Source organism: Osmia lignaria, chromosome 16 (genome assembly GCF_051020975.1).
Source record: "Osmia lignaria lignaria isolate PbOS001 chromosome 16, iyOsmLign1, whole genome shotgun sequence".
Lineage (NCBI taxonomy): Eukaryota > Metazoa > Arthropoda > Insecta > Hymenoptera > Megachilidae > Osmia > Osmia lignaria.
The window spans coordinates 1,252,774-1,274,178 of NC_135047.1; the positions used below are offsets into that span (position 1 = coordinate 1,252,774).

At 34.4% G+C, this 21,405-nt stretch overlaps 1 protein-coding gene across 10 annotated transcripts; it reads left to right on the plus strand.

Moving 5' to 3' along the window:
• The first annotated feature begins 1,768 nt into the window (after nucleotides 1-1,768).
• Nucleotides 1,769-14,972, plus strand: LOC117600634 (uncharacterized). 10 transcript variants are annotated; one of them, XM_076693017.1, is made up of 3 exons: nucleotides 1,769-11,163; nucleotides 11,281-11,379; nucleotides 11,458-14,972. In XM_076693017.1, exons 1-3 carry the CDS (start codon nucleotides 2,133-2,135, stop codon nucleotides 13,947-13,949), a joined length of 11,622 nt encoding a protein of 3,873 aa, XP_076549132.1. In that variant the 5' UTR covers nucleotides 1,769-2,132; the 3' UTR covers nucleotides 13,950-14,972. The 10 variants fall into 10 exon arrangements, 9 of the variants coding, with proteins under 9 accessions (XP_076549132.1, XP_034172188.2, XP_034172187.2 ...); XR_004580495.2 differs by having other exon boundaries at nucleotides 1,769-14,016; nucleotides 14,099-14,972; XM_034316297.2 differs by having other exon boundaries at nucleotides 1,769-13,589; nucleotides 13,674-14,972.
• The last annotated feature ends 6,433 nt before the right edge of the window (nucleotides 14,973-21,405 follow it).

Sequence of the window (21,405 nt, forward strand, 5' to 3'; positions counted from 1 at the left end):
AACAAAAACATATAACGGGAAATTAACCTTGGTCATTGTAATTTCCGTGGCCTGAGGAACGTTTTACATCCACGCTTGCTGTGATTAGGATAGTATGAATGAAGAAGCAAAAAAGAAAAGAACAATAAAAAAATAGAAACAAATTGTAGATGTAAAAAGGACGATATTAAACAAAATAAAATCAAAACAAAGAAAGGCAAGTAAACTTGAAAACATAAAATAAGAGACGTGACAACATCGCACTTTTATACTATAGAAGTAAGCTTTTATTCAGATAAATTTTTTGCGAGTTAACTTCAACGAATGATCGTTCGAAGCAGATGGAAAACGTTAAAATCATTGGTATTTTGGGATTTTAAACAAACTTGCCAAAAATATACTTGACCGTGAAGGGAAGTGCGTATCTCTCAATGACTCGTATACAGTGGGAAATAAAAATATTCGTACCTCTTTCAAACAGAATAACATTTTTAATATTGGTTCATACGATTTAAATCATTTCAGAAATTAGAGGGATTAGTTTTCTACATGACGTATAACAAACAATTTGTTTTTAAATACAACTGGTCGAAATCGCGAGTAAATAGAAATGTCTTTCTTTAACTTTTTTACCTGCATCTGCCATAAAAATTGTTATAACACAATTCGAAGTGTTATACCAATTATACACATGGTAAAAATTTCATTGAAATCGGTTAACGCTATTGTGAGCTACAAAGGCTTAAAGTCGAGGGTTAAGATTAAAAATCTTATCTTTTTTATCTATGACCACATCGTGGTTTAAACAAAAAAAAAATTGAACTGATCGAATTGAGTAACCTCCTCCTTTTCAAAGTCGGTTAATAAAAACGAAAGAATAATGTAACGTATCTCGAAAGGGTCTAGACGAATAAGCATGGTAAAAGTGCCCCCAAACCAATTTGAACGGGATTCATACCATTCGAAAGGTGGTTCGAAGAAACCCCTTTCCACAGAGTTTTGATCCGTTATCTCCACTACAGGGGTGATTATGGGGTGGAAATCACTTGGAAAAGTGCTTTATCGTTAAAAAATTATTCACTCATATTTCCTAATTTTTTATTCGGAAAAAAGTCGCACATACTTTTAAAATCGATATAATTTAAATATATTTATTTACATACTTCTTTAACTATATGGTCACTATATGTAGTTTCAAATACGAGTAGTACCGGACTCCTGTCGATTAGAATTCCCACGGCTTACATTTTCCAAAAAATCTGAAAAAATTACAGATTAATAGTCGTAATGTTGTGCTATACCTGTAAAAATATGAACATGGTCACGTAAGTAATTAAGGCAATATGAAGCTTTTTCTTAATTTTTTAATCATTTTTGATTTTTTTGACTACGTTCCACCCCTTCAAAAAATCTAAAAAAATTAGAGATTACTAATTCTAATCAGAGCTTTTTACTGTATAAATATAAACGTGGTCACTTGACAACTTCGATAAAAAATCGACGATTAAAATCTTTTCGAATTTAAAAAAAATCGAATTTGCATCCAAAAATTCTGAAAAAATTTTCGAATGTGCATACCAATTGGTAGAATATCCATGATTTTTTTCATAACTTTCTATCGAGCAGAACGGGAGATATTAACGATAAACACCTGTAGTGGAGATAACGGATCAAAACTCTGTGGAAAGGGGTCTCTTCGAACCACCTATCGAATGGTATGAATACCGTTCAAATTGGTTTGGGGGCACTTCTACCATGCTTACTCGGCTAGACTCTTTTTTACATTGCTACTGCGCAAGACAAGAAGAGAAAGAGGGTGGGAAAGTCGCGAATAAAAGAAGACTGAGCGTCAGAATTCTGCGAGATACGTAGTTGTGTAGTGGTGTGTAGAACACGTGGCAGCGAACTGTGAGACAAAACGTCAAATTTGAAAAGTAAAAGGATTAGCTATTTGCGAGACCGTACAAGTTTATGTGCGCGATAGTTTATTTAAACTAGATTGTTAAAGACTGGTACAAATTATTCGGTATTTGCGTTAGTGTAATATAGTATAAGATAATATATTTAGTTTTACGTTTTGTTCATTATCAAACAGACTATTTTATTTTTCTTCTCTTTTAAGAGAAGCGAGTTTAAATTAGTGATAAGGTCAAATGAACGTTAACATGTTTAATATTAAATATCAACAGATTAGTGACAGTGGAGAAAATGTAAGCTCTTTATTAAATATTGAGCAAGCCATTGAATGTTTAAATTCTTGGGGAGATTGGACGGGAAGTGAGCAATGGCTAACAAGTACAGCGGAAGAATTAAGTAAACGGTATAGGGAGCTGAGGAAAGACATAAGAGAAAATATTAATTCACAGTATTGTGAACGCTTAGCCTACCACTATTATAACCTTGCAAGCTACTGTAATGATGAGCTATTTAATAAATATAGGGTTAATCTAGAAAGCGTAAAGAAATATCTAGAAAAATGTTTAGAGAAGCTTACTGAAGTTTCTCAAGATGGTTATTCAAATGAGATAAAAGAATTAAAGAACGATGCTGAAAAATTTTTAGCAGAAGTAAATGAAATATACACACAGCAGGAAAGTCAGCTAACACAATACAGAGCTTCTAATATGAAAAAGTATATAAAGTTATGTATTGTTTTAGGTCATATCGACCATATTCCTTTGCAACAATGTTCTGATGAAAAGAATAGACAGCAGATTCAAAATATTCAGCTGTTAAGAGTAATTAACATGCTAGAAGATGCAATTACTGTACCGGTGTATAAAAATGCTTTCGTTACTGCAGAGCAGTCTGATTATTTAGGTCAAGTGTATCAATTGGCTGGCCAATCTGCACTGGGTATGCGGTATAAGAGAACTAGTGACAATCTCAAAAAAACTGTATATTTAATGGAGCAACATAATGATAACAGACAGGAAATAAAAGATATTATCAGTAAAGAAATCACAAAATACAAAAGTGATTTAGGGCAAGTTAAAAGTTATATAGAAGAAAAGTTTCATAAATCGCTTAGCACTATCGACGACGCTTATATTGAGAAAAAATATATAAAATATTGTGCAAGGTTTTGGCTAGAAGAAACAACAAATTTTCTAAAAACACTGACTGAAAGTAAAAGCCGTACTGTTATTCAAGAAATTTTTAATTCACTAGATGATATAAAAGGTTTAAGCCAAATTCCTAAACCTTTAAATGTACTTGAATATTATACTCTTTTAATGGAGCACTATAGATTAGTTAGGAAAGAAGATGAAAAAACTTTCATAAGTCGATTTAAAAAAGAGTGCTTGGAACAAATAGTTGCCTATAGTGATTCTGCTAAAAAAGAGTTAGTGCTTCTAGAAACTTTTGTTAATTTTTTAAGTTTCTCTAAAAGTTTTCAATCAATTGTTGCTGAACTAGAATTAGAAGATTTTTATCGTGGTTATTTATCGTTTGATGAGTTGATCGATAATATTATGAAGCTTGAAGTAGATATTTATGGTGAAAATCTTACAGTTTTGCAAGAAGCAACAGAGGGCTTAAAGGAGGAAGATCTTTTTTTAATAGACAAATTTAAGGAAGTTATAGGTGCTTATATAAAACCAGTAAGAATACAAGAAAGAAGAATAGATGATCGATTGGTTGTTGAAGTGACAGGAAAGAACATTGTTGTTAGTGAAATTTTACAGCTATTAGAAAATACACTTTTAGAAAATCCAAATATAGAGGAGGTACGTTTTGTTGGTGCTGATATTATACATATTGATACAAACCTTAAGAGTAAAGTTTGGCAGGGAAGGAATGTAGTTATTTTAACAAAAGCAATAAAAGTTCATGATCAAGTAACCTGGGATGTATCTGGAAAAGATAACGATCATATTTATTCTCATAGTGCGGGTACTGGACAAGATGGTCATGGTAAGCAAGGAAAAGATGGTTATCCTGGAGAAAGTGGCGGCAATGTCTTGATTATAGCAGAGAAAATAGAAAATCCGGAAGATTTTACTATTATTTCAAATGGCGGAAGGGGCGGTAAAGGCCAGGATGGTGGTAATGGAAGAGATGGTAACAATGGAATGGGTATTACGAAGGCAGAATTTGATAAAAAGTTTCCTCCTGTTGCTGATTTTGGTTCAGGAGCGGCACAGAGACAAGATACAATAAAAAAGTTTGTTGAGAACATTAAAAATGATTCATCAACAGTAGAAACTGTGTGGTGCACAGGGGCTAATATTGCAACAATTGAAAACATTATTACAGAAATTGCAGATATTAATTCTTATAATGACACAGTATTCGAGATGGCAGATGGTGACACTTCGCTATATTTATTCAAGCATTTTGAAGAGAATATTTTTATAAAAACAGTTACAAGCCAAGGAAATGAGGTCACTTTTTCTTTTGAGCGTGGAGGTGGGCTGACAAATCGCCAGGCTTTTTTTCTCTATAAAGGGTCATTAGGACAACCTGGATGGCATGGTGGAGAATATGGTTTAGGTGGTCAAGGGGGATATGCTGGAGAGATAATAGTAAAAAATCTAGAAAATAGCAGCCAGGAGTGTGGTATTATGAAAAATACCAACCAAGGACAAGAAGGAGAAAAGGGACAGGGAGGCCTATATGGTATCCATGGGAAAAATGGTTGGGATATGGGTTATATGGATTATTGGGTTTCAGAATTTTTCACAGAAAAGTGGCCTAAATTTTTCGGTACAGATCAAAGCAGTAAATGTACACTAGAATATTATGATAATAATTCAAGTGATCGAGTATGGTGTCCATATAATAAAAAATATGCAAAAATTATATCTACCAATATTGAGCACAAGAAACAAAAAAAATATGAGGAAAGGAAGAATACTAGACAGAATAGTGCGCGACAACATCACGCACAAGCGATAAGGAAAAAAAACATTTCACAAAGTAGCATTTTAGCTAGTTATTCTCATCACCTTAGTTCTATGGAAAGAAATACATTGCAGAACTTGCGATCTGATTTAGAAAATACTAAACAACAAGCCTTACAAGCAATCACTGAAAATCAAGAACAGCAGGAAAAGCAAACTACAGAATTAGGAATTAAGCGTCATTCTCCTTACCAGAATAAAAGTAACCATTACAATGACATCTTTATTACAACATCTAGTACCACTTACAGAGAGACTATTGATGTTGAAAGTTTTATTGATAAGCTAAAAAAAGAACCATTGTTGCTAGATAATTGGTTTCAACTAATAGAACTGAGCTTATCTCAACTTGATCAGTTATTTTTAATTTTTGAAGGTCTAAAAAGTAGATATACTGAAACACAAAGCTTACAAGATAATACGGAAAATAGTAAGCTACAAGACATAGAAAAGCTTTTGATCGATAAGTATACACTTGCTACATTGCAAGAAATTGCAAAGCAATTACCACCTTACCAAGAAGTTACAGATGGTATAGAAATAACACCTAAAACTGCAGCAAGATATCTAATTGAGGCAAAAGAAAATGACAATGATGTTTCTCATCCTATTTTAGGGACTCTAAATCAATATTTTTATGAAAGGAATGAACAGCATCATAATGAAATATTTAAATTGTGTGAAGAGGAATTGCAGAACAGTAATGAAAATTGTGAAATCCTGAAACGTTCTTTGAAAACGTTTATTTTAGAAGTAGGAGAATCAGAAGGAGTACATTCCTCTATTAAAAAGTACTATAATGAACATAAAGAATTTTTAGAAAAACAAAAATCCAGTTTAAATATATCTTTTGAGGCGTTTAAGAGTGAACTATCTCAGCCAAGGCATGCAGAAGTATTTGGTTTATGGATCGAAAGTATTAAAGATCAATCTCTAAGAAGTAAGCTAGAGGAAAAAATACAAAAAGATAATATTCTGAATGATCTTTATGATCGCTTTAATAGTCAACTTAAGCAAGAATATGACTGGAATGAGTGTTGTAAAGATCAAGCTGTTCTTAAAGAACATGATAATTATATTCGAGAAAAAGGCCTATTGTCAGAAAGCTATAGGGAATTATTAGCCTACGTTTTTGGTATTAATATCAGATTATATGTTGAAGATCAAGATAATAAATTGTTTCTGCAAGGTGATCACAACCCTTCATCTAAGCAAATTATTCACATATTATGTAGAGATAATAAATTTATACAATTAAATATTGATAAAAACTACTTAAAGCTAGAAGAAGAGCACAAAAAGAAAGATGATCTTTATGCACAGATTTTTGCAGAAATTAAGCCATTGAAGCAAAAACAAGAATTTGATGATTACTTAAAGAATAAAACTTTTCTATCTAATAACAGTCCTTCAGAAGATGAGCAATCTTTTAATGAAGAGGAAGATATAGAAAAAATTGTAGAATACTTTCCTGAAGTGGAAAGGCAGCAGTTAAAAGGGCGGTTGGACAAAATTACACCTCAATATATTGGACAACAAGGAATTTTGCATAATATATTGAAGCGCTTTTCTAGTGATGGAAGGTATGTGTCTTCTCAAGAATTATATTGTTTAATAAACTCAATTCTAAGCTCCGTTATTGAAGATAAAAAAGAGTTGAATATCTTTTGTTGGATAGTGGCAGCTTATCCTCAAAAGAGTTGGATAGATGAATTGATATTGCTACAACTCGAAAATTATTTTAAAAAAACATTAACAAAAAAACCTGAATGGAGAAATTATTTATCAAAAATAGAAAATAAGGACATTTTACTGTTATTTACAATAAAGTTGGACCAATATAAATCAAGCAATCCTATTTCTACTCAATGTATTGAAGATACTCTGCATTTATTAAGTAATATTCCAAATGAGACAGTTAGTTTAGAACGACTAGAGTTATCTGAATGGCCTTATGCTTTAAAAGAAAAATACTGGACATGCAAGCTATCAAAATTAGTAGATTGGCAAAAGGGTGACTTACCAACAGCTTCTTATTATCTTTTATCTATAGAGAATATTTTTGGCATGCTTTTAGCGGAGAAATTTATAGAGGCTCTAGAAAAGAAAAAACAAGAACTGTCATCTGATACGCTTACTAACATTTTATCTAATTTTCATAATGAAAAATGGAACTTAAGTGAAGAAGAGTTAAATACCCTTAACAGTTGTAGCATTGATGAGTGGGCACAGCAAATGCAGCAGAAGTTTACTGCTAATAAAGAAGAACGGAAGATAACGCAGTTAGTTGAACTAATTAAATGTAATGCTAATACTTCGAAAGAAATTTTAAACAAATTGTCAAAAATTAAGAATTATATTGAAAGTATTGATAAGCATATAATTGCTGGAAAACCTATAGGCAGTTTTACAGAATATGACATTGAAAATTGGGTAAAAGAATTCCAAGGTAGCATTGGAGATATTAAAGAAACACACAAGGAAATACTTGCTGTAATAGATAGAGCAATAGAGTTAAAAAGAGGATTTCAGCTTCGTGATACTCAAAGATTAACTGTATTGGCGTTATTGACAAATAATCGTAGTACCCTAGCACAAGTCTCTACTGGAGAGGGAAAATCGTTAATTGTAGTAGCAGCATCAATTATGAAAGCACTTTGTGGAGGGAAAGTAGATATTATAACTAGCTCTTCTGTATTGGCAAAACGTGATGCTGAGGGTAATAGAGATATCTATAATTTGTTTAGTATTAATGTATCACATAACTGTAGTGAAGATATTGAAAACAGAAAGGAAGCATATTCAAGTAATCAGGTGGTATATGGTGATTTATCTAATTTTCAGCGCGATTATTTATTAGATAAATTTTATGGGAAAAATATTTTAGGAGATCGTAATTTTGAAAATTTAATCGTTGATGAAGTAGACAGCATGTTGCTTGATAAAGGTAATAATATGCTGTACTTATCCCACGATCTTGCAGGCTTCGATAAGCTAGAATCTGTTTACATTTATATTTGGCAGTGGATTAATAAGCCAGCTAGAAATCGTGAAGAACTTTCTTATGCTTTTGATACTAAAACAATCAAAGAAGCAGTGCTAAATGACTTATATGGCTTAATGAAAAAAGAAGATATTAGCAAACTTGGTTCTGAGTTAGGTGAACAGCAAAAAAATATTATGTGGGAACGTTTAATCAAAGCTGAGATATTAGATAATCAGGGCAAACTGTTAAAAGGAAACATTAATGATAATGAACTTAATAAAATACTTTCACCTGAATTTAATTGTTACAAAGATCGTCTTCATTACCTTTTAAACGAGTGCATTGAAAGAGAAAAATTTATACGTGTTCCCAATAATTTCAGACCGTTTATTGAACAGCATTTAGAATCTTGGATTAATAGTGCTATAACCGCGTTTTGCATGAAAGCAGGAGAGGACTATGTAGTGGATGTAGATAAAACCGGCACTAGTCCAGATCTAAATCCTAACATTACAATTCTTGATAGAGATACAGGAACAGATCAAACGAATTCTCAATGGGATGAAGCACTACATCAATTTTTACAACTGAAACATGGGTGCAAATTGTCTTTGCAGAGCTTGAAAGCTGTTTTCATTTCCAATGTTTCTTTCTTTAAACTGTACAGTAATTTATACGGACTAACAGGTACTTTAGGATCGCAAAGAGAAAGAGATTTACTACAAGAAATACATGGGGTAGACTTTGTCACTGTTCCTACAGCTAAATCTAAGCAATTTCACGAGGACAAACCTATTCTTTGTACTGGCAAAGAAGAATGGATCAATAGAATACGTAATGAGGCAAAAAAGCTAACTGAAGAAAATGAACGATCTGTTTTAATTATATGTGAAACAGTAAATGATGTAGAGATTTTATACAAAGCTTTTGGAGGAAAGAATGTAAAACATGTTTATACTTATACACGAGATTATGAAGAGTTTGATAAAGGGTTTGAAATTGTTCAAGGTAACAAAGAGTTGGGACAAGGACAGATTATTATTGCAACAAACTTAGCTGGTCGTGGAACTGACATAAAAATTACAAAAGAGTTAAGAAGTAAAGGAGGATTGCATGTTTGTTTAACTTACTTATCTAACAATATTCGAATTGAACAGCAAGCATTTGGGCGAGCAGCAAGAAGTGGAGATAAAGGTTCTGGTCAGCTGATCATTATGGACTCAAAAGGACAAGAATATAGTAACTTAAAAGTATTGGATTTAAAAAAAGGGCGCGATACTGAAGAATTACATCGTATATCAGACATTAAAGCCTACTATGAAACCCAAATTACTACGGAAGAAAACTGTTTTAAATCATTTAAAGAGCAATATGAACAGCTAGAGAAAGACCTTGATGATAAGAAAGTACCTACTGAAGTTAAAAAAATTTTATTGCAGAGTTGTTTGGACAAATGGGCTTTCTGGTTAGATGAACACAATAAATATGTAAGAGATTTGACAGATGAACAGGATAAAAAAAATCTTCACAACCTACTGGACAAATTTATCTCAAAATTAAAGAATTTAGAAACTGGGTATAGCGAAAAGTGGATCTCTTCGCCTGGCGGGCATTGCACTCTAATTATTGAATATAATAGCAAAAGCTGGTTAGCTTGGGTTGAAGGGAATCCAATTCAAATGATTAAACTTGGAAAATATCTCTCCCAAAATGAGGAATATAAAAATGCCATTGAACTGTTTGATGAAGTGATTAAAAAAGAGCTATATTTTTCTGAAGCAGCACGCTATTATAAGGCATTTGCATTAGTAAAGAAAGTTGATTGGGAAAAAGAGCCTTTAAAAGAAGAAGATGAGAAACTTTTGAAAGAATTTAAGCAAGAATTACGAGAAGCTGCAAGGCTTTTAGATGAACATAGTAAATTTGCTATCAATGCAGCAAGCATTATTGGTAAGATTAAGAAAAATAATAACGAAAGCATCCTTCAAATCGACGCTTATGAAGAACAGCAAAAGAGCTTGGCTAGCCTTTATTACATGTTTTCACGGTCTATAGATGATATTTTTGGCCATACTATTACTCCACAATCTTTTGTTAATTCTGATATTAAGGAAGAGCTGGCTGAAAGTCTATATAAGGATCTTCTTGAAAAAAATATTCTAGAAAAGCCGAGAGTAGAAGAGAACATCGCCGAAGAAGAGCTGAAAGTCATCACTTCTAGTTATGGAGTATCAGATAAAGAATTAAAAGGTTTTCTTTCCAAGTATAAAGGAAAAGAAATTAATGAAAGAGAGTTTCAAAAATCATTGGCGAAAGACATAAAGCTACCTGACCGAAAAGCATTTTGGAAATTGCTTATTCAAGGAGAAGTTCTAAGTGATGAAGTTAAGTGTGTTGTAGTTAATAATGGAAAACTGAAAGAAATAGATCCTTCATTGTTGGACGATCTGACTGGAAAAATAAACCAAAGAGAGTTAGAAAAGCAAACTCTAGAGATCAGTAATGAACAGATTCTTTTAAACACAGAATGGGTTACGCAACAAAAAAATAACGGTAATATTTTAAAAAAAGATGACTTTATAACGATTGTAGGCAAAGGCAAATATAAAGCATTGAAAGAGAGAGGGGTACTTTCATTTAACAGAAAAGCGCATATAGACCCAAGTAAAATTGAATCTATGACTTTTCCTTGTTACGATTCTATTACACTGGAAGATTTTACTAAAGCAAATATCACTAAAAGTGAAGCTGAAAAAATTTTAGCAGAACTAATTAAACAAAATGTCGTTGAAAAGAAAGATAACTCAAAAAATAGTGCTTATGGATTAAAAATTAAATTTGATGAATTGCAACAAGGTCAGCTTTCTTTCTGTTCAGTTTATGAGAATGTTGTAAAAGGACTATTATCTACATGTTTTATCTATAGAATAGCACTTCAAAGAATTGTTAAACATCTGAAAGAAAAAAACTTTCCTGTTCGTCTGCAATTAATAAACAAACCACATCAAAACCTAGCCTCTGAATTATTGGAGCAAAAAGTCATCAGACCTGTTACTGTGACAACTGAAGATGAAGATTTAGAAGATAAGTTAAAGGGCATATATAGTCGCACAATAACTAAAGTTAATTTTAAATGTATACTTTCTCAAAGTAAACTCATTCCAGAAGAGTGTATAGAAGAGCTTTTTGATTTTTTGGTTGAGAAAGGGTGGATTATCAAGTACGAACCAACACAGTCTATACGAGATGAGGGTATTACAGCTATTGGCAAGGAAGATATTAAAAATGCTGGTAAATCTTTAGTACAAGATCTTTATTATATTAATAGTCCTGACAAAAGACAAAAACCTTTAAGCTTTTCTTCTAAAGATCTGCAAAGTATTGATAAAACTGTAGAAAAAATTTTAGATAATCAATTACAACTAGCGAAAAAAGATACAATTCAAAATATTGTCAACACCTTGAAAAGATCAAGAAGTTTATTAAAAACTTTAAAAATTCCTGATGGTAAGCTAAAACCTATCACTGAGCCTTGTGAATTTGCAAATATACAAGAAGTGTATGTTTTTTCTCTCAATGGGTTAGATCAACTTCTACAGTTAGAAGAAATGAAATGGACACAAGAAATGCTTTTTAACACTGCAATAGTAACTGCTATGGGAGTATGCCAAATAGTTATAGGTACTGCTATAGAGTTATACTCAGTGGGTATGATGACTCATGTTGGTGCTGCATTTGTTAATGAAGGTGTAAATGACCTCTTTTATGCTGCTGGTGCTTTAAAGTCCGGTTATTTTAGCTGGAAAGATTATAAACAGCAAAAGCTTCAGAGTTTAATGGTTACAGCTGTTACTGTTGGTGTAGGAGCTTACCTTTCAAGAGGTGCTAAGGTATCACGTTTTGGCCATAAACTAGCCGGACCTAATTTTGAATTTGGTAAGAAAGTAGCAGAAATGTCCGGAACTCAGCTGATTGAAACAGTAGGTAGTAAGGTAGTAAACGGAGTAGTTAAAACGAGCTTAGCATCAGGTTGGAAAATAGTAGGAAAAGAAGTTGCAAAGCGTATTATATTAAAAACTATAGAAGGGGTAGCGTTTGGCTTAGCTAATGCAGGAATTGATAGACTCGTTGAAAATTACCTTCAAGCATTATGTGAAGGCATAGCCTCTGATATTTTGTCAGATATTGAACGCGAAGTAGAAGAACATAATATCTCTATAAATTTAAAAGAAGCCTATAAGGTATTAGGAAGAGAAAACGCAAAAAAACTTATAGATGACTTAACTAGAAGTGTCTTTACTAGGCAAAGTTATGTGGAAGAGTTTTTGCCTATTGCCAGCAAGATAGTTAGTAGTGTAACTCAAGGAATTGGGGAAGCTATTAAGAAAAGAAGCAAAACAAGTAACAAATTGGAATTACCTATTTCTGCTATTAGTAAGGTAGTGGTTTGGTTAGAACGTTCCGCTCAGATTGCCAATATAACAATGATTACTAATAATCTTTTAAATAACTTAGATCAGGAAATAAAAGGTAGACTAAATAAGCTTGAAAAAGACGTAGAACGTAATCAAAAACAAGAAGTGGAGAAAAATTATGAGAGCTTTAAAAAAGAAGTAATTGATCAGTGGAAATCATTGCTTCGCGAAAAAGCTGGGCAAATTATAGCACGGCATATTGTGAGCCCTGTCCTTAAAGAAAACGCTAATCATCTGGTTAGATATGCTGGAAAAAAAGTGCAAGAAGCATATCAGTCTTACAAAGAAAGTGGGTATTTTAAGTGCTTTGAAGAATTGAAACAGGAGTATAAGGAAAAACTACAAAATGAACAACAATGTGACAATACATCTAAAACAAAAAACCGTATTACGAAAAAATATCATAAAGATTTGCAAAAGTTGATGATCAAAACTAGAAATCCTGACTTATTCGCAGCTATAATCAAAGAAAACATTCCAATGGATATGGTATGTGTTAGTGCGTGTGCTCAAGTAGTACAAACGATACTAAAAGAGCAAGGAGTTGTAATTCCAGGACTAACCGTTATTGTCGAAGGAGATGGTGGTATAAGACAGGAGTTTTCCTCTATGTCTGAAGGAGCAGAAAGGACAATTATTAAATTTGGGCTCAAAGATAACCATTTTACATTTTGTGGAAGCAACACATCAGAAAACAATAGAAGTAGTGAATCAAAAAATAATTGCTTATGTGAAGCTTTTTTAGAAGCTATACCTGGATTAAAAGATATAATATCACCAGAAGAATTAAGAACTAAGGCAGCTCATTTTATTAAACATGATAATGAAATACGGCACCACATTCAGCAAGGCTGGCACCGACTTCCTACATCTCTTGGTGCGTTTGGTGGTAAGCGTTCCATTCCTGTACCTACTAGCAGACTAAATGAACAAGCAGAAAATCAATCGCCATATCAACATTCTAATTCCAGAGGGGAATGGAAATTTGATAAAAATAAAGACATAGATTTACGGGAAAATAGGGTGTTAACAAATAAGGAATCTCATCTACAACTTACTAAAGGTTATAATGAAGCTCTTAATAAAATTAACCAAGCACTTTCTAGTGTTAACAAAAAACCTATATCTGTTGATCCCTCAAGTTTTAAGGCAACAAAGTATGATGCAATACTATGTAATAGTGGCGAATTCGGTAAAATAGGCATAGCACTATATCCAGTAGAGATGGAAGCTACAGTTGAAGTATGGGTTCGAGATATTAATGAAAACGTGAAATATAAATTAAGAATTGACCTTGATAACCCTATAATTGAATCAAATTTACAGGGACCACATGGTCCTCATATTGGGTATGAGGTTATTCCCCATAATAAACAAGCCCCTAAAGGAATTACTGGACATATACTTATAAATCAAGTGGAAAATGAAAGACTTCCTGATCGGGGACGTAGTCAATATACTGACAATAGTAAAAAACCTAAGATACCTACAACAAGATTATTTTTTCCACCCAATAGGCCTAACACCTATCTAGAAAGAGATGAAACAGGAAATGAAGGAGCTGATAGCAGAGGTCGTTCATACCCAACCACAGATTTTTGAGATACAAATTTAACCCTTATGTGCACAACCAACTTCACCAACGTTGTTACACGACAGGGGTACCCAGGTATCCACCTCTCTTTATTTTAGTTTTTTAAATATTCCTCCAAATGAAATCATTTTCTTAACATTTATTTAAATAAATAAAGATGTATGATGAGTGTCCGAGGCAATATCAAATGAAAATAGACCTCTTAACAGCTCGTACAAAGGTAGGAGAAAGCAGGACCTTAAAGGTCGGCGCGCGGCTCCGAATAAATCAAGAGAAGTATGTATACTTACTGTGTTTGGATTCCATGAAAACATAACGCTGTGCTCATACATACTGAAGAAAAGTAAAGCAGTAATTCTGTTATCAACAATGCATGCCGATATGGCTGTGAATAATGATACTAAAGCCCCACAACTTATTATAATAAATATAAAACTGGCGTCGACACAATGGACCAAATGATTAGTAGTTATACAACAAAACATCGCACTCTGAGATGGCCGCTAGTTATGTTTTTTAACATGTTAGACATCAGCTCACTTGCTTCCTATTAGATATATTATGAAAAAAAAAAAAAAAGGGATCGAATTGAGTATCCTCTTCCTTTTCGAAGTCGGATAATAATAAGATGCTTCCAAGAAAAACTAATCAGCGCAGGCTATTTATGCGCCATTTGAGCGAAGAACTTGCAAAGCCAATGATCGAGAATCGCAGTCAAAACCTGTAAGTGATGAGACATTACAACACGAAGATTGCTGTTGAAAGTGTGATCGGACGACCAGTAAATCCTGTGAAAGCTACTCCACAGGTCCTTCAGTACAACGAGATCCATCAGGAAGAAAAAAGTTACTGGTTCTTGTCATATCATACTTATACTTACTATTATATGTATAAAGAGACAGCGTTTGTTTGTATGTACAGAAAAATTTCAAAAACTACTTATCCGATTGATACCAAATTTTAACAGTGGCTTCCTTGCCTTCTCTGGAGTGACATAGGCTATATTATTTTAATAAAAATGATATTACATCCGCGTAAAAGTACGTAAGAATATGTTGAGCGCTCAACACTCTAAGCCTATGCCCGCTACTCCCTAACTACCGCTCCCAAACGTTAGGTGACTGCACGTTCGTGGCTATCCAAAAGAGAACTCGCAAAGTTTGCATGATATCCCTACTCCTTACTAATATATAAAAGTGAAAATGCTGATCGTTTGTTCCTCTTTCACGTTTAAACGGCTAAACGGAATTTAATGAAATCTATATATAAATAAATGAATGTTTCTTTGTTTGTCCCGTATGCGTTCCTACACCATTCATCCGATTGCGATGAAACTTTGGTGAGTTGTTGTGCAAACGCCCGCGAAGGTTTCTGGGCGTGTACAGTAAATCCTGGATATATGCAAGAGAAATTGGGACCCAAACATTGCATTACTTCAAATTCTCGAAGTTTTTATTTATGAGAGCGGGCGAAGCCGCAACGGGGATGCTAGTATGTTATAAACAGGCAATTAAGAAGAGAAGGAAAATACGAAAGGCCTGTGTCCATTGTGATAAGCCTGTCTGCAATTAGCATTCATTAACATTTGTAAAATGTAAAGAATGTAATATATAAATACTGTTTTATATTAATTTTCATGAATTTCACTATAGGGTCATAGGTTAGACCCTCCGCCGAGATGGGCGGGATTCCGGCGCAGTTCGTCGGAGGTCCCAGGGCCCTCCCTATAGCCCCAGTGCAGGCCACCGTGGAGGTTTTAGTGGGTAGAAATCCCACACTACCTCCGGCCCCTCCCCAGGGGGGCTAGGGGTGTCTTGTTGAAGATTTCCTCCACGTTAAAAAAAAAAAAAAAAAAAGTACATAAATAGCGAATGATCAGTAAGGAAGGATACCATGGAATAATTGCTGCAATTTGGAGACCCGCCCTACCTCATCCCATCCACCCTCCATTTATGCAAATTTTTACTTTCATTCAATAATGAATTCCTCTCGAAAATTGTTATAAGAAAAATATGTGTTAGTCAACGTAGCGAATTTCTATCAAATGAAAAGCAGAAATTATGTGTTCTGTAGACAAGAGCGAGATCTGGCGCCTGACCAGAGTCATGAATAAAGTCATGGCCTTTCCAATGTACAATGTCTCTGCTTGAAATATCTTCGCCAGGGTTGATTTCTTTCTACCATTGCGTATCAAACAACTTCGTTCTTTCTAAATTCCATATTTTGTGATTTTCTTTTTATTTTATTTTTAACCGACTTCGAAAAGAAGGAGGTAATTAGTTATTTGTAATTAGTCAAAAATCATACAAGTTCCATTTTCAGGAACTATAAAATTACTATAGTTATACGTTCTATATGGTAATATTGCAATCCCGAAAATACTTTTTTGAATTTAAACTATTGTTTCCCAATTAAAAAATATATAAATCTTTTTATAGTAGCTCTTAGCTTGATATCGCTTTCTAAAAGTTATCTTTAGAAAACGACATCAATTACCACGTCGCACCACGTGGAGGTGGCTACGTTAGTGACCCACCCTAAAATCATAAGAACGTGAAACCATTCAAAACAGACAACATAAAATAAAAATTTAAACAATACAATCTTGAAATAGAAAATAAAATTAACATCCTAATATCAGAAACAATTGAGAAAATAACAATTCAACAATAAAATGCTGAAATAGAAAATAAAATTAACATCCTAATATCAGAAACAATTGAGAAAATAACAATTCAACAATAAAATGCTGAAATAGAAAATATAATTAACATCATAATTTCTGTAACAATTAACAAAATAACAATTCAACAATAAAATGCTGAAATAGAAAATATAATTAACATCATAATTTCAGTAACAATTAAAAACTAATTCAACAATAAAATGCTGAAATAGAAAATATAATTAACATCATAATTTCGATTACAATTGAAATGAAAAATGCCGACAACAGAAAATATAATTACCATTACAATCTCAGAGTATGTTTTAAATAAATAGAACATAATTAAAATAAGAACATGAAATATAATTGATGTGCAAATCAATAAGAAAAGAATAATTTATTTCAATAAAGCAATAAACGAAAAAGAAATAGGGGAAATAAAATCGCGAGTTGACCATTCAACGAGCTGGGTATTGAACTCGTAAAATTTCGAGTTCAATACGTCCTGGACGGTATTATTCATACCGTTCAAGGAAAAACACAAAAAATGAAAAAACAAATTAGCGAGCGTAGTGACAGAATGACTGTCCATCCAAAGATGGAGAGCCATTAGTAGTTCCCCTCTTCTGGGCAAATTTTGCCGGGGCTCTTCAGCATATAGCCTCTTCTTTCTTCGGCAATAGCCTCACAAAAATCACTCGCGAAAATTTTACGTTTGCTCAGACATTTGTAAAAACGTAACACGTAAACGAGCAACGATCCCTTGAATCACTACTCGCATACCTGCACAATTTCTGCAAATGTCCAAGCACAAAACACTTTTTAATTTCACTTCACTGCACTTTCACTTTAATACTTCATTTTTGTAATCGGGTCTAGTACCACGACTACGACCTACAAACTAATAAGGCTTGACCTTGAAAAAATCAAGAGAGAATGCTAAATTAATTAATTGATAAATTAATTAAATTGCATTTTCATCTTTTCTCTTGATTTTTGGTTTCCCAACCCCAGATACAAGCTTCTCACGTATTAGAGGAGAATACGAAGAGAAACATGAAAGCTTGCTCTGGCCCTGCCTACTTATAAACTAAACTCAATCACACCAGAAGTAAACTACCTGCCTGCCTATCGCTATATTTAAAAAAGGGCAAAAATCATTCTCACAAAAATTCACTCCATGGTTTTCATACAACCACCCGGGTGCAAAAATGCCTACACCTAGGGAGAACGTCCCGGGACGCCTCCGACACCCGAGTTCAATTCAACTTTCACACTCTAATAAAATCATACCTTTTTGCTGAAATCGACTGACAAATAATAGTGAACATTATGCTAAAGTAATACATTTCATTTTCGTATTCTATTGAATTATCTAATGTAAAAATTTTTCAATTTATTCTTGATAAGTATTTTGTAATGTTATAGTAAGTTAAGATTGTTAATAAACGATACAAATCCCACATCCTAACCACACACACACATGTGGAACTTCTATCGTGGTTCACTATTGGTTCACTACTTTTGTCAGTCGCCAAAATGTATTACACTTAAAACTAAACCTTGTCCATCGCCCTCCACCCACGCGAGTACATCTAAGTACCCGAATGAGCTTTGGGCATAAAAATGAACAAGGCCAAAGGTATTTTCACCTACCAGTTTTCTTCATGTGTGCTGAAATGCCTAAGCTAAAACGTATGATTAGCAAAAACTAAAGATGATATTCTCACTTTATTAAAAGTAAGAATATCGGCGAAATTTCACGGCTCCGATTTAGTATATGGGCTGGCCCCCCCCCAGGGGGATTTATTTTTAGTAAAAGTGACTCGACTTTGCAAATATAAAGCTTGAAGAGCAAATACAGAAAAGCAAAATTGAGCAACTATGACATAAAACATGGTGCACTGCTAATATCAGTTGGCAACGGAGGTTCTTAGGCCCCCTGGACTTGCGCTCGACGCTACATACCACTCACCCCGCCTGGACGTCGTAACGCCAGGACAGGATGCACCCCTTCGTTAAGAGCGCTACCCGCCCGTCCAACACGTTGCATCCAACGTGTCCGAGTGGTGGACGCTCATAGTATAGGCAAAAGGACTTTAAGACAGCTTAGCGTATGGGCTGCAACATACTTAAATGTTCCGTACTCTATGGCTGTGCCTGCAAAGGCCTAGTAATGCATGGTTTTATCTCCCATGAGGTGGTGTTCACGGTCTTATGCCGCGGAATCCTTGTAACTAATTTTATCAAATAAAAACCAAAAGGATTCCCACCGAATACTAGTCAGTGTATAGTCATATTTACTCTCGCGCCGGATTGTTAGATTGACCCATAGCTCGTCTGTTGGCTCGTCAAAAAAACGGTATCCCCACTGGCCAAAGCACTCATCTGAAATCATAAAAATCACGATTCTTGAACGATATATGTTTTCTCTCAATTTGTTGTAGTTAATATGCTAATACATAGGATAATTCAAAAATATGCATGCAAAACTATATGGGAATAACTACACCATAAAACACGGTAAAACACATGCAAATACATCCCAAAACACTCGAAGATCAAAACCATAGAACACTATAAAATATTTGCAAAATTATAGTAAAATACATAGGGTACCAATCCATAAAATCTACTAATAAATCCGTATAAATATGCCAAAATACAAAGGGTACTACTCCATAAAACCCACTAATAAATCCGTATAAATATGCCAAAACACATAGGGTACCACTTCATAAAACCCACTAATAAATCCATAAATATATGCCAAAGCACAAAGGAAACCACACCATAAAACACAATAAAGCACATGCAGGTACTGTACGCGTCTGCTAAGTTGAGACTCCTAAGGAATTGGGTCTGATTGGTCGGAGATAGATGGGCCAGACTTACACACGCACACTTATACAGTTGACCCACACGCATTCTCGCTATTCGCTCTCTAGGTTACAACTACTAGTAGAAACTACTACTACTACTACTAGACGAGGGTTCGAGGTGAGGATTAGGCGGAGCGTTTCACACCTCGAGTCTCAACTTAGTAGATGCTTACAATACATGGGGTACCACACCACACAGCACACTAATGCACTTGTATAAAAATGTCAGAACACATGGGTGACCACACCATAAGTCGCACTAATATATCCGTATAAATATTCCAAAACATGGGAAACACTATAGGAAACACCATAGGCACACACAGTAACACTTGTGGTAACACACTGACCCGTACCGGTATATGTTTGACAGCTCGACCCATATCCTTCGGCGGTCGCGATAAGACTGATTAGATTTGACCTCTCTACAGGTCGCGCTTGTACCGGCGCACGGCGCGCCCAATCAAGCATGATGTTCCGCTTCACCGGTTGCGGGCCTGTTACATTTAACTGTTTCTATCTGATATTTGTTAATATTTGTTTAATTATTATTTTATATTTTACAATTGTTTATTAATCAAATTATTGTTATATCTATTTAAATTGTTTATTTCTTTACATTTCCGCGTGGGTATACTGCAAAATTTTGTTTAATTATTCTATTAAAAATTATTTAATTATTATTTTTAATTTTACAATTGTTTATTAATCAAACGAACGAACTGCGCCCTACAGAATGAACGAGAAACTAAATTTCTGGTCTGTTTTACCTTGTTGACGTCTTTCACGAGTGAAAAATCAACGAAATCGTAGTTTTCACTTTTTGTCTAAACGAAAGCTTGTACACCATCCCCTGAGTGCTCGTTTTGCTCTATCTGACCCAAAGAATGGCGCTCTGGTCTCTATTTGGACATTCGTGGTTAACCTTTACCAAAAGGTGGGACGCAAATTCGGATGGGTCATACGTCATTGGAAAGCCCTTGACGAGAAGAACACAATGGTGTGGGTGGGAGGTCTTAAATATGTGACCTTGACCCGGTAGAGGTCAAATATATATATTGAGTTTACTCAAAAGCTCGACGTTAAATCCGGATGGGTCATATGTCATTGGAAAGCTCTTGACGAGAAGAACACAACGGTGTGGGTGGGAAATCTTAAATATCAGACCTTGACCCGGTAGAGGTCAAAAACTAAAATGCCCCAAAACATATAAATTCTTTAACATATTTTTTTCTTATTTAACGAGGAGAAATCTTCGAAAAAGACACCCCCAGAAGGGGGGTAGTGCCGGATTTCTACCGGCTAAAATTCCTCGGCAACCCTCCATCTAGCAAACTAGAGAAGGTACCGCGACCACTATAAAACCTAAGCTAATCCTAACCTAACCTAACCCTAACCTAACCTAAATATGGCGGTGACGGCGCTGTATCTGCGGTGGTTTGCACGTTACACAGCAACATTCGCTTGGACGTTGGATACGAGTTTTGTACCCAAGGTGGCTAGGATACACCTTGCGAATGTCGTTTATGAACCGTGCAAACTGTTGGGCAAACGATGTAATATGCCGCACAATGTTACGCCGATACAAAAATTCGTCGATGTATAGAGGCACTCGCTGGATGCTGCGGCAGGTTCGGAGGTGTTTCTTTAATTCCCGCCACTGCCGTTCAATAGAATTTGTATGAACAGCTATTTCCCGGACTAAAGTGGCGTCTGTGACCTCCCGTCCAAGACTTTCATGAAGCCCTCTAACTTGCACCGTTCCCTCAACAAATCTATGACGATGATTAACGGTAGAGTGTCCTTTTATGTTAAGGCGCCTGTCACAGCCACGATAGGACCGGTGCTCATCAGAAATGATCCATGATTGAGCTTGCACTCGTGTTGCAATAATCGGATCCAGACTACTTCGCC

What these genes read in the sequence shown, in the direction of transcription:
- LOC117600634 (XM_034316296.2), top strand. Translation starts at nt 2,133, where the DNA reads ATGAACGTTAACATGTTTAATATTAAATATCAACAGATTAGTGACAGT. An exon ending in AACTTTAAAAATTCCTGATG is followed by an intron (nt 11,380 to 11,457) that starts GTAAGCTAAAAC and finishes TCAATGGGTTAG; the next exon opens with ATCAACTTCTACAGTTAGAA.